This window comes from Sminthopsis crassicaudata, chromosome 2, assembly GCF_048593235.1.
Source record: "Sminthopsis crassicaudata isolate SCR6 chromosome 2, ASM4859323v1, whole genome shotgun sequence".
Taxonomy (NCBI): Eukaryota; Metazoa; Chordata; class Mammalia; order Dasyuromorphia; family Dasyuridae; genus Sminthopsis; species Sminthopsis crassicaudata.
The window spans coordinates 463,886,515-463,900,854 of NC_133618.1; the positions used below are offsets into that span (position 1 = coordinate 463,886,515).

Here is a 14,340-nt window from a genome sequence, read left to right on the forward strand (position 1 = left end):
TCATTACATCGACCAGAAATCTGCCTCTCAGTTTGTTAAGTCTTTGTCTTGGCTCTCCCGGTTCCCCGAAGCGCTTTTAGCTCTATCTAGTCTTAGGAGCGCGGTCCAATCCAAGAACCAGCAATCAGGCCTGTCTACCAGACTGGGACAGACCTGCTAGTGGGGGCTTTAGGGATCGGGAGGTCGGAGGGGAAGCGGTGCTGCAAGACTAGAGGCTAGCAGGTGCTCAGCCCAGCACATTAACGACAGAGGGAGGCGGTAGCCCCAGCCTCCGGGTCTCACGTGAGGCAACTTTGGGCCAATGGGGCAGCGGCTGCGTGGGGAGGGCCAAGCTCGGCTGGGGGCGGGGTGGGGGGGTGGTAAACGGAGGGGGCTGAGTATCTCATTCAAACCCAGCGGGCTGAGGAGGCGGGAGGCGGGAGCCTACGAACCTCACCCCTCCGGGTTCCTGGCCCAGCGAAAGGCCTCTGCACCCCTACAAAGCCCTGTCTCCCCAATCCTCCGGGACTGGGAAACTGAGACTGGGATCGGGCAGGCCGGTGCTCGATCCAGCAGCTGGGGATGCTCTGGGCAGCTGGCAGGGCAGAGGAGACTGGCGACGTGTGAGGGCGCGGGAGACGGCGGAAATCGGGCTAGTGGACAAGAGGGCCACAGCTCCGCTGCGGGGAGCGCTGCCACAGCCATCCCGCGGGAGCAAGGACTGGGCACCTCCGCACCCGGGACTTGGAACGGCCATGCCCGTGAAAAACAGATACAACCTGGTAGAGGAGGGTTGCGATTCACGGCTCCCGCTACACAGCGAAGAAGCCTTTCAGCACGGCATCCAATTCCAGGCCAAGGTAAGGCGATGGGGCGTGCCTGGAATGGCAAAGCTGGACAGATCTTAGAACTCAATGTCAGAGGCGGCTTAGACTCAGACAGAACGTCCACCGTGGAGAGAGACCTTAGAACCTAGTAACGTTAGAGCCAGAAGGGACCGTCCAAGTCATCTTCTCCCAACCTTTATTTACGGATAAGAACACTGAGGCATAGAGAAAACGGTATTTGCTCCCGAGGTACACAAGGAACACTCTCCTGTTTTCCTGAATCCTGTCCCTTACCACCACCACTCCCACACATATCTGTTTTCTGTCCCCTCTGTTCCCCAACTACCACTATAGGCTTCATTTTCCATTTTCTTTCTCCCTATTTCATACATTGAGTGGGAGATTGACCCCTTAAGACCTTTTCCAAAGCCACTTCCAGTTCTGACACTGTATTCTAATATTCATTGAAACTCTTAACATTGTAGAATTATCTCTCCTTCTCGATTTTTCTATTTCCTACTACTCCATAGCAGCATGTCTTCTGTTGCACTAGATCCTGACTGGTACTCTTCCTCTTTTCCAGTCCACCTGTCACCAGCCAGCTCTGCCCAGCTTGCCTTTCCTGTCCTCTGTTCTGGGATATGGTGTCAATTAAGGCCAGTTGGCATGGTCACTGCCATACTGCAGATAATCCTAAATGAATGTCACGTCTTTGGACATCCTCAGTAAAAGGAGGATTTGGGATTTGGGTATATGCATGTTCTTTAATGGTTTGTAAAAAGTTCCAGGACACAAAATCCAACATGGATAAATGAAATCAATAGATTATTTTAAGTGATTGTTCCAACCTTCTCCCAGCAAAATTGACTTGAGATTTTGCTGCTTTTATCTTCTAGAGAATTTTTATGGTATACCTGGCTTTTGGAATCAGGAAAGTTTGGGTCAAATTGGTCATTGAAATTTACTAGTTCTGTCACAACTTTTCTGAATGTCAGAAAACCCTTTAAGATATAGCCACTAAGTTATAAAAGATCTCTTGGAAAGAATTTCATACCAATAAAATCACAGATCCTTAAATATTGAATTACTTCTCCCCAGTGGATGTGCTTATGACTAAAAAATGAAAAAAAAGAATGAATAAGTGCAATTATATAAGGTAGAATATTAGAAGTCAGTGGGACTCTAGAGGTTCAGCACCCTTCTTTTACAGATAAAGAAATTGAAGCAGAAAGCTGGTTTGTGTAGTACTTAGGGTTAGAAGGCATGTGAAAAGTCATGTAGTCCAATTCTAATCAAAACTGCACCTCAGACTACTATTAACTAGAATAGCCATATAGAGAAACATATAGGGTAATGGGGAAAAAAGCATTAGTTTGGGAATTAGAGGACACAGAATCTGTGATCATGGACAAGTCACTAAACTTCTCTGAAACTCAACTTCTTCATCTATAAAATGGGTATAATAGTAACTTTATTACTTATCTCAGAGTTGTAATGAAAGTGCTTTATAAATCTCACTGCACTAAGAGTTTGAAAATATGTAATTTTGTCTGGGTACTGCCATTAATTTCCTGTGTACTTTTCTGTCAAATGAGGGAGTTGTGGACTATATGAACTCAAAGGTTCTGTTTATATATTTTAAGGTCTCTTCCAGTTCTAATGGATGTCAATCAGAAAAAGATAGAGGGAATAATTAGATTAAAAAAAAGAACAAGAGACTGACTGATGGGTAAATATCTTTTGTGGGGAGGGATGGACAGCATTTGCTAGCAAGAAGGAAGTGACTTTGGAACCATAAGAATTTCCCTTCAATTATGTCCCTTTTCTTTCAGGGTTCTCCTAGGAACTGTTCAGAGTGGGGCTGTCTCTGAATACTGGCGGGCTCTCTCTCTCTCCTAAGCATTGCCACCAACCTGACCTTTTTTTCTGTTTGAACAGACCAAAAGAGTTAACTGCTTAGATTTGAGTGTTTGACTCAAATATCAGATATTTGCCAGATATCTGACTCATTTTAAGTAGGTCAGACATAGCAGATGGAGTTTTCCCAAATAATTGAGCAGCCACAAGTAAGCATTAGAGCTAAGAAGAAAACTCCGAAAAGTCATTCTTGTTACCTTTGGCTTAAATTAAACTGGCGTGCCTCCCAATTGGCTTTGGTTAAGAAAAATGGTTATTAAAACCTTTATCAGTTTATTATCAGTTTATTATCAGTTTAATATATACAATTTGGTAAAGGATCTACCTTGAATAAGTTAAACTTGGCTTCAGAAATTGCCCTACTGCTAATAATTCTCTGTGATCTTAGGCAAAGGAGTTGTAATAGATTATGAATCCCTTCCAGCTCTCTAGATTCTATGATTTTTTTTTACCTCACTGGTCCTCAGTTTTATCATATGTAAAATAAGTAGTTGAATTAAAGGTCCTCATACCTTATCCAGCTCTAATATTCTGAGATCTAATATTCATTTCAGCTCTAACGAATTACATATATAACAAGAATGTTAACTTTTTTATACATTAAGACCCCTGGACCTAGCTGGAAATGGAACTTGTTATAGTAGATAAGGGGTGATTTGGTTACAGGTTCCTAAAGGTTGTTTCAAAACCTGAAGCTTCTGAAGCAGAATTCAATGGTAATCTTGGGAAAATAACTGTTTTCTTTTGCTTGGTCTTCAAGGCTTTCTACAGCCTTTCTTTCCATCTGATATTCTAACCCCATCTCTTGCTATATTCCTGCTTAAAGTCAGCTTCTACAAAATAGGTCCACTTACCATTCATCTTTAGCTTTTAGGACCAGAAAATATGAAAACAAGAAAGGACCTTGGTCCCACTTTTTCACTTGCACCTGAGGTTCAGAGGGGGGAAAAAGGGATCTATTTAGAGTCTTACCACATTAGAGGCAATAGAGTTTTCTCTGCTCAGTGCACTCACCTCTCTGCTTTTTTGAAATTAAAAAGTTCACTTCAAATTTTATTAATATATTTTGGTTTTATGTCATAGTAATTTCTAGATATGCCCTCATTCTCATCCATAAGAACTTATCTCTACCATGCACCAAAGAAATGCAATTAGGAAAAAAAAAATCAACACATTGTCTATGTTGACAAGGTCTTTAACCTTCATAGTTTTCCCTACTTCCACCCTAAGAGGAAGCAATTTTGTTTCATTCTTATTTTTTTCTCTAAGATCATTGTTGCTTTTTCAGTTACTCAGTCAAACTATGACTTTCTTTTCTGATCTTTTCACTAGCACTATTGTCATTGTGTTATATGTTGTTCTTTTGTTTTCGTGTATTTCATGGTATCAGTTCAGACAAATCTTCCCATGTTTCTCTGAATTCTTCACATTCATCTCTTACTCTACAATAATATTCTATTACTTATACAGACCACAGCTTGTTCAGCCATTTCTCATATGTCCATCTACTTCATTTCTAGTTCTTTATTGCCACAGAAAAGTTACTATGAATATTTTGTTATATATTAAATCTTTTGGATTTTAACTTTCTTGGAAGTACTTCCACTTTTTTTTCCCCCACATTGTAGAAGATAACCCAGGTTAAACCCAACTGTTTCCAGGAATTAATTAATAAACATTTATAAGTGATTTATTATTTTCTAGATACTGTGCTAGGTACTGGACATACAAAGCAAAAATGAAATAGTCCTTATCCTCAAAGATTTTACATTTTACTGGGGGAAACAAGATTTACCTATATAAGTATGTACAAAATACAGTAACTATAACATAATTTAGGAAGGTTGAAGGGGGTGGGGTCAGGAAAAGGTCCCATATAGAAAGTGGTATTTGAACTGAGTTTTTTTTTTTTTATTATATATATATATATATATTTTTTATAATATTATCCCTTGTATTCATTTTTCCAAATTACCCCCCCTCCCTTTATTCCCTCCCCCCGACGACAGGCAATACCATACATTTTACATGTGTTACAATATAGTCTAGGTACAATACATGTGTGCGAATATCATTTTCTTGTTGCACAATAAACATTAGAATCCGAAGGTACATGCAATCTGGGCAGACAGATATTAGTGCTAACAATTTTCATTCCCCTCCCAGTGTTTCTTCTCTGGGTGCAGCTACCCCTGTCCATCATTGATCAACTGGAAGTGAGTTGGATCTTCTTTATGTTGAAGATTTCCACTTCCATCAGAATACATCCTCATACAGTATTGTTGAAGTGTATAGTGATCTTCTGGTTCTGCTCATTTCACTCAGCATCAGTTGATTTAAGTCTCTCCAGGCCTCTCTATATTCCTCCTGCTGGTCATTTCTTACAGAGCAATAATATTCCATAACCTTTTGAACTGAGTTTTAAAGAGACATAATGATTCTAAAAGGCTGAAGCAAGACATGGGACAGCCTATGCAAGACACAAAGATGAGGGATACAATATTGTACATATAGAAACACAAGGAAACCAATTTGACTAGAAGACTGCCTACCACAGTCTAGAATGAGCTGTCCTTCCTCAATTTCCATAGCCTTTCGTGTTAGGCCCCCTATAGAGCCTTTACTTCCTACTGCTTTATAACATTTCTAAATATTCTTACCAAATTAGTTAGTTCTTAAGATTGATTTTTCCTGCATGTGTTGTTGTTGTCTTTTCAACTAGATTGTGAGCTACTTGAAAGCAAGAATATTGCCTTAGTCCTTTTAACTAATCCATATATGTTATAGCCTCTAGTCCCCACATAATCTTAGTCCCCTTCCTATTGCAAGAACTTTTAAAAAACATCCCTGAAAGTATAAAATCTCTCTAATTAAATATTTTCAGGAATGGGGAGGCAGACTGAACTAGTTAAAATAGGATTGGCTTGGTAAATTAAGAGAGACCTGGACTCCAAACTTTCCTCTGATACTTACAGGTAAGACATTTGACATCCCTGATCCTCAGATTCTTCATCTGTAAAATAGGAGATTTGGACCACATATCTTCTGTTACCCATGTTATGAACAATAGCTATGATTTTATAATGATTTTTACTTCCTTTGGAGCATTGACCACAGTGTGTGCTCCTTAATAGCTGCTTAATTGAAGAATATAACCCTCATAGCCTGAAAAGTCTTCAAAAGTCATGTCATCCAACCTATATTTAAACTTAAATCCTCTCAAAAATTACTGACAGGTGGTCAGCAACTGAACTCCACTTGAACAAGATTGAGCAATCCCTCCCAAGAGAATATATTGTACTGTATGATATGTCTGATCATTTTGAAACAAAATCTTCTTTCCTATATTTTCCACCCATTTGTCCTTGTTTGTGTCTTTGGGTCCAAACAGAACAGACCTAATCACTCTTTTATAGAACAATCTTTCCTATACTTTAAAAGAGCAATTATGTCGCCACCCACACTCCCAAATCTTCTATTCTCTAAGTTAACATCACTAACTCCTCCAAATGATCCTTGTTAGGCACACAAGTTACAGTCTTCATTATAACTCTAGTGTCCTCCCAGATGCTAGAATTTCCTCTCTGGCATCCCTGAAAGGCATGCCAGCTTCTACCTGGAAACTCTCAGGAACAGAAAACATCTTGCAAATTTGGAATCCACAGGTAGGGGTTCAAATCCCAATTCAACCATTCTTGCTACATGTGCAACCTTGATCAAAAGTAATTCCATTCTCTAAACCTCAATCTTATCACCTAAAATAAGAGGGGAGGCAGTGTTGAGCATCTCCAAGGTCACCTCCAACTCTTAAAATTCTCAATTCTACTTCATCAATAGCATGTTCTGCTGTTGGACACCTCTTAATATGAGGAGGTTCTTAGACTGAGGTAAGTAAAAATATGTGCAATTGCCCTGTCCTCTGAATAAACCAAATAGTTCTTCCTATCGTGGCCTTTCAAATAAAATGCAAGTTTTCTTGATGGATATTTAAAGTCTTTCACAATCTGGCTTCAACCTTCCTCTCCCGATTTATTATACACTACTCCCTTCTACTTTACTTTATATTCCCCTCAAACTAACCCGTTTAACCACATTCTTTCTCCATATCTGTATATTTGTGGAGACTCTCCTCTACCCTTAAAATACACTACTTCCTTCCCTTCACTTCTTAAAATCTCTAGCTTGTCTCAAAACTAATGCCTTCTCTCACATGAAATCTGTTCAACCATTCTGATTGTCCAGATAGATGCTAACATTCCCTTGACCCCAAAATTACTTTGTATCTATCTTCTATCCACATATCTATGTATATGATATCTCCCCTCAAATAGAATGTAGCATAAGCTCCTTGAGGGCAGATACTGTTTCCTTCTTTATCTTCTTATTCCCAGCACCTAACATGGTACCTAGAACCATTTATAACATAATTTAGTTAATGTTTGTTGAATGACTGAATAAATTTGAGGTTAGAGATGATTTTATCTATAAAAAAGAATGTTGGAAATATTGTAGGGTCTATGTACTGCCCAAGACATCTGGGATAGATTTTAGAGGGTCTGTGACTTTAGATGAGGAAAAAATTACATATTTTCATTAACCTCTAACTGAAATTTTGCATTTTCTTCAATTATTTAAAAATATTATATTAAAAAGGAGTCCATGGTACAACCTACTTTAACTTCTTCACTTCCATTCCATTCTTCATATTAGCATGGGACATTAGGGATATCTGAAGAAATGATCCCTGATTTGGATGAGAAATCAGACTAAACAGCTTCTGAGGTCCCTTCCAACTTTTAGATTCTATGATTATAAAGATACCACCCCATCCTGGTCTTTATCTTTTGGAACTATTTTATATTTTCATTGTTCCTCTTATAATGTAGTACCAAGATTTGAACACAGAAGCTTTTTAAACAGGACAACATAAAGCAGAATTATCACTTCCCTTGCTCTAAACTTAATACCTCTTTTTGTTCATTTGGAGATTGTAGTAGCCTTTTGCCAGCAGTTGATTCATTGAAAACTCAATACAAATCTAATTTGTCAGCTGTAATTGACTTGGGTACCTGAAGAAAACTTGGGGATCTTTTCAATGAAAAGCCATTCAAAAGAGTTTCTTCCATCCCAACCACTTGCTGAGATGCCAATACTGTTTTTCTTCTTTTAGTGGGGAAATTGAAGGTAACTTAAAGCTATTGGAGCTGTGACTTCCCATTTTCTGTCTATTCTTTTCCCTCTTACTTTTTTTCATGACCAGTTTTCTTCTTTTCTCTTTATTTTAGTATATTGGGAGTTTGGATGTGCCCAGACCCAACAGCCGCATGGAGATTGTGGCCACAATGAGAAGAATCCGGGTGAGTGTTAAGACTAGGGAATCCCAGAAAGTTTTTCCTGGGACTGATCCAAATACATTATGGAATTTCTTTCTGTCAATAAGACAACTAACATTTATTAAGCACTGACTTTGAGCTTAGTACAAAGCAAGGAGACACAAAGAAAGGCAAAAAAAATTTAATTATGGTTTTTCAGGGACCCATAATTATAACATAATATTTTATTATAATATTATGATAGGGTTCTCATGTAATGATTACATATAATTAATATCCACTGGCTCCTTATGTATGAAACCTCATCATACTCAGAACTGTAGTTCTGACTCAGTCACCCTGAGTTCTATAAAGCTATAATAAAAACATTCATTCGTCAAATAATTTAGTCTTAATAAACTGAAAAGCCTTCAGGTATAGGCCTGTTAAAGAAGAGTGTGTCTGCCATCTAAGAAGGACCAGCCTTGCTAAGTGCAGAGAGGTTCATCACCTCATTAATTTTTTTCAGCCATATCATCTCAAGCAGACTATCTGCTATGATATAGATGGTCTTTGTTCTATATCTGGGAAGAGAACATCCACATTGGATCCTTTAAGATGCGTTTTGTGAGTTGCTATGGCCAAAATAATTCATCTCCTGGTGGTCAGTTTTTGGATGATAGTCCCATTTAGTCAGTCAATAATCATTTATTAATCACTTTTATTATGTAATAGGAACTTCATAAAGCATTAAGGCTACAAAGAAAAGCAAAAACAACTCCCAGAGAGCAAGTCTCTGCTTTTAGAGAGATTGAATGTTAGTAGAAAAATTAAAAAGTAAATAACTAATTACACAAAAGTTCAGAGGAAACAGAAGGTGATCCCAAAGGAAAGGCTGGTAGGAACTAATAGAAAAAGTATTTTGCAAAAGGTGGAATTTGAGCTGGGTCTTAAAGGAAGCCTGAGAAGCAGAGAGTCAAGGTTGTGAAGAGAGAACACTCAAGGCACAGCGAACATCCAATGAAAAGTTAAGTAATGGAGTGTTGTGTTCAAGGAGCCTTAGCTAGGCAGTGTAGCTGAATCATAGATTGTGTAAAGGTGAGGGGTAAGGCACATGAAGAACTGGAAAAGTACAAAAAAGGCCAGGTTATAAAAGGCTTTAAGCTGGTTTTAGATGTCAGATAGGCAACTAGGTTGCACTATGATAGGGTCAGGAAGGCTCATCATCACTTCAAATTCAGCCTCAAACACTAGCTATGTGACCCTGAGCAACTCACTTAACCCTGTTTGCCCAGTTTCCTCATCTGTAGGAGAAGGAAATGGAAAACTCCTCTGGTATATTTTTTACCAGGAAAATCTCGAATGGAGTCATGGAGAGTCAGCTTGATTGAACAACAGCAATGGGATGTCATAGAAGCAGACTATCTGCAGTCTATTTTCTAAGCTATTTTATTTAGTTTGGTTAAAACTGCCAAAATCTGTCCTCTGCTAGCCTAGCATTCATAATTTTGAGTTGCCAGCATCAGTGATGGGATTGAGTGGAAGAAGATTAACAGCAACGATACTAATAATAGCTGACTTTTCTATAGTGTTTTACTTCTTCTATTCATTTGATCCTTATAACTACTCCTTATAACTGAAAAGTAAGTAAGCAGGTGAATGTTTTTAATCCTAATTACATAGATTAGGAAACTGAAATGACTTGTCCTGTCATAGAGCTAGGAAATAACAACACTGAGCCTGCAATCTAGGTTTTCTGATTCTTAAATTCAATGTGTATATGTATGTTTGTGTATATTTAAATATATGCCCATACATATGTAAAGTGTATATACATTTGTTGACATTTTAAATAGAAATCAAGTTATTATAATCACTGAGTTCTAAGGCAGAACAACTGGCTTTGAGATCATAAATAAGGCTCCTTCCACTCCCTACCATTCTCCCTCCTGAAATCTCTTGTACATTTATGCCTTTGAATTGAATGGACTAATCACTCCTCTCCTTTTCTGGAAATACATACTCTGCTGCCATGGATTTTTTCCCTTAACAGTTATTCTGACTAGTTTTTCTTCATGTATCTTAGAATAACAATAAAAATAAAAACTATTCTCATGGTGCCTTAAGGCTGGCAAAACATCTACTTTACAACATCCCCATGAAGTATAGTAATCAAAGGTTGTTTTTCCCATTTAACAAATTAGAAAAATGAGGCTTATATAGAAGATGTGACTTGCCCATAGTCACATGGCTAGTAAATGTTTGGGTAGGATTTGAAACCCAGGCCTGGTTAGCTGAACTACCAGGTTAGCACTTTATAATACCACACTACTTCTCTGTTCTCAAACTATATTCTCAGATAAAGTGTGATTGAATTAGATTCAATAACTTTTCAGATGGATTTGAAGTCTTCTAGGAGATAATCTGGGGTTTCCCCTTGTTTGTTTGAAAGAGAATGATTTCATCTAAGTTAGGTTTCCTTGTGCCAGGCAGTATGTGGGGTTTTTTATTCATCTCCAGCCAATAGCAATAGTGAGCTCTCCCTTTTTTGATTCCCCCCTAAAATCTCACTTTCCCAGGAGCAGAACTAGTTCAGACTCCAAAACTTTTTTCCCTATAATTTTCCTGTAAAATTTTCCTATAAAAGATAGAGATCAGAGGACCCAGACCTTTCAGGATATTGTCATGGATTTCAGGAAGTCAATGGTCCTAGATGACCTTAATGATGTGTCATACAGACAGAATTGAGTTTCAAGTGCCTTTCACCTTGAATGAGGAACATTGGTCATTTAATAAGATAGTGATTACTACCTTTCTCATTGAATAATGATTATAATGGCTCCTATTTCTATTATGCTTTTCTCACAGTAACACTGTGAAGTAAGTAGAATAAGTATTATCATGCCCATTTTACAGATTAAGAAAGTGAAAAGTAGAAGAGCAATGTTGGTATAGTAGAAAAAGCACTGGACTTTATAGTCAGAAAACTCTCTGAGAGAACTTTGATGCATCTCTGAAATAAGGAGATTGTAGTAAATAATCTATGTTAGATCTCTTCACAATCAAGATTCCAGAGTTCTTTAACTCTGAGAAGCAATTTGCTCCTGGTCAATCACACAGATAGATTTGGGATTTAACCTTCCTCCTCCCCTTCTGGTCTTCTGATTCCCAAGCCTTTGCTTTTTCCGGGACTTGAATTTATCACTTAGTTGTATTTTTAGACATTTTGCTCATCCATTTTCAGGCAAGGATCTTTCAGCTCTGAGATCATGAGTGTTTTCTCTAGTCACTGTACTATGTTGATTTATTTATTCTTCTAAAATAAAACAACAACCAATAGCAGGCTCTTTCCTCCCTGTCCTTCTCCTTAGTAGGCATAGGGGACTCAAAAGAAGGAGAATGAGTTCCAGCCTTCTTTAACAACATGGCCTAAGCAAGGGAATAAGGCTATGGTTCAAAATATGGTTGAAAAGGAAAGGGACAACTAGGACAGGCTCTTTTCTTGTCCTCTTCTTTCTTTGAGGCTTTCTCCAAGCATTTGCTCTGCTCTTAGAAGCAAGTACATGAGATTAATGGCCAAGCACTCCATTCATTCTTAATAATGGCTCCCCCCTCTCCTTCTTTCAGCTTTCAGAATGTAGGAACTTCTCTGTATGAGGAATGATGATTCTTTAAGGATCAAGGAATGGGAAGGGGGAAAGACAGTCTATCTCATACTTTCGTGTCCATCAATTAATAAGCATTTATTCTGTACTAGGGACAGCTATATGGTGCAGTAGATAGAATACTGAGCCTAAAGTCAGAAAGAACTGAATTCAAATATAGCTTCAGATGTTTATTAGCCTGCGAAAGTCATTTAATCTGTTTGCTCAATTTGCTTATCTGTAAAATGGGAATAATAATAGCATCTACCTCCCAGGGTTGTTGTGGAACAAAAGAGAAAATAATTGTGCTGGCACATAATAAACACCATATAAATGCTAGCTATTATCATTGTTATTAATAAGAATACAAATAATTGTACCTGCTATGCACTTGCCAAGTTTGTGAGGATAAAATGAGATATTTATAAAGTCCTTTGCAGATGTCAAAATGCTTCTTAAATGCCAGTTATTATTACTATGATTATGCATGCACATATTCACATATACATACTCCACCATAAATATACTTTCATACTCACTTTCACTGGTGCATGCACATACATACATCTCTACTTTCAATTATACACCACTCCAATACAGGTAGGCACACTCACTTTTATTCAAACACATATGAACACATATGCAGATACTCAGATTTTCATACTTTTATACTCCCACAAGGACTGACACCAATTTACACAGTATGCATTTGCATTGATTTATAGATAGAGTCAATGAAATCCTGTGGAATGAATGAATAAAAAAGCATTTATAAAGTGCTTACTATGTGCCAGGTACTGTACCAAGCACTGGGGAAGCAAATACTAAAAAAAGAAAACATTTCTTCCCTTGTTTTCTAAGAAGAAAGATTCCTGTGCACCCCACCTCACTCTACTAAGATACCGAGTGATCTATGAGACAAATAGGCAGATCATCTCAGCAAGTATTCACATAATACCTAATACCTGCTCTCCCTGAGCCCAAGGTGACCCCCCTGGCATGGAGCATTAAGTCCAGGCATATCAGGCTTCTGCCATTGAGCCATAGTGAGGAGAGAGGGAGGCCTGTGGGATGGAAAAGGCACTGGAGGAACAGACAAGATTGCCTGTCTGACAGTTTTCCCCCAATCCTCCTCCTACTCAGATAGGAAAAGAGACTCTGGCAAAATTTCAAATTTTATGCATTTGGCCTAGTTAGCATCTTGAATATATTCCATCTTTCAGCTGTAGTACTTTTTTTGCTTTTTTTTCTTATGTGTAACAAGAAACAGGCAGCTGAGTTTTCATTTCTGTAAAATAGAGGATTAGCTAGATAATTTCCAAGTTCTAGTTCTGATATAATTTATTCTATGCAGTAATATTCTACATTCTGAGCTCATTCCTAACAATCTATGCCCTAACCTCAATCCTAGCTTTATGTTTTAAGCTCATTCCTATCTCTAATATTTTTGTTCTAAACTTATTCCTAACTCTAACAATCTATGTTCTAAGCTCATTCCTAATTCTAACAATTTATGTCCCAGGCTCATTCCTACTCTAGCAATGTTCTAAGTTCATTTTTAACCCTAACAGTTATAAGCTCATTCTGTTCCAAGCTCATTCTTAGCTCTTACATTCTATGTTCTAAGTTCATTCTCAGCTCTAATAATCTATGTTCTAAGATTCTTTCTTGACATAACAAACTGTGACTTTGTCTAGAATCTAGAGTGTCCATCCCTGACAAAGATAGCCGTCAGACGCATTGTTGATTAGGAATTCTATTGAATACTCAGTGTGTCTAGCATGGCCCAGCCATGCCAATTGCTTCCAAGTGATGAAGATCTCTCTTCCTCCCAGTGTGAATTCAAAGCAAAAAACATTAAGAAAAAGAAAGTCAGCATCGTGGTGTCTGTTGATGGTGTGAAGGTGATTCTCAGGAAGATGCAGAAGGTAAGTACCCCTTACCTTCCCTTTTTTCCAAGGAGAGGACCCTTTCCTGGGGCAGAACCTTCCAGAGAGAGAGAGAGTAGCCATGACCACACTATTTCCTTCCCATCCTTAAGTGTTAAGGTGCCCTTAATAACAGCCTCCCCCATGTATCAGGCCCCAAGGCAAGAAAAGCTTTGACATCTTGAGATGAGACTCAATAGAAAGAAAGGAGGGAGCAGGACCAACATCAGTGAAGGAGTGTTAAAAAATGACACTGAATTTAAAGTAAGAGGACAGGGGTTTGAGTCTTAGCTCTTCATATACAACTTTTGTTTATGATCTTAGGGAAGTCAAACCTCTACAGTTTCAGGTAGATTAGAAAAATAATTTCCTTTCCTGCTCCAATCTTAAATGTTTGGCCTTTAGCAGGGACATTCAGGGGCTGACTTCTTCTCTGTCTCTCTATCCTATCTGGCCTTCTTCCTTTCTCAAGCCTCCATTTCCATCCATCTTTATCACCTCCTGCTTGAATTGTCACATCAGCCTCTACTCTCCCTCTTTTGAGGCTTTTCTGTACATACTTCCAGACTCATCTACTTAAAGCATAGTTCTGATCACATTCTTCCCCTGATCAAACACTATGGGTGGTTCAGCAGGAGGAGGGCTATATTTGTAATAATAAGACCTAGATTCAAATTCTGATTTTACTATTTATTATGGGTATAACATGAGAAGGTCACTTTTTCTCTCTCAG

At 38.2% G+C, this 14,340-nt stretch overlaps 1 protein-coding gene across 1 annotated transcript in view; it reads left to right on the top strand.

The window, feature by feature from the left end:
• Positions 1–404: 404 nt before the first annotated feature.
• LOC141557398 (carboxyl-terminal PDZ ligand of neuronal nitric oxide synthase protein-like) overlaps positions 405–14,340 on the top strand; it is a 36,416-nt gene continuing 22,480 nt past the window's right edge. The window contains exons 1-3 of the mRNA XM_074292978.1: positions 405–839; positions 8,009–8,080; positions 13,515–13,607. Of these exons, the coding sequence (XP_074149079.1) occupies positions 735–839; positions 8,009–8,080; positions 13,515–13,607 (270 nt within the window). The 5' untranslated portion in view covers positions 405–734. The remainder of the gene's footprint in view (positions 840–8,008; positions 8,081–13,514; positions 13,608–14,340) is intronic.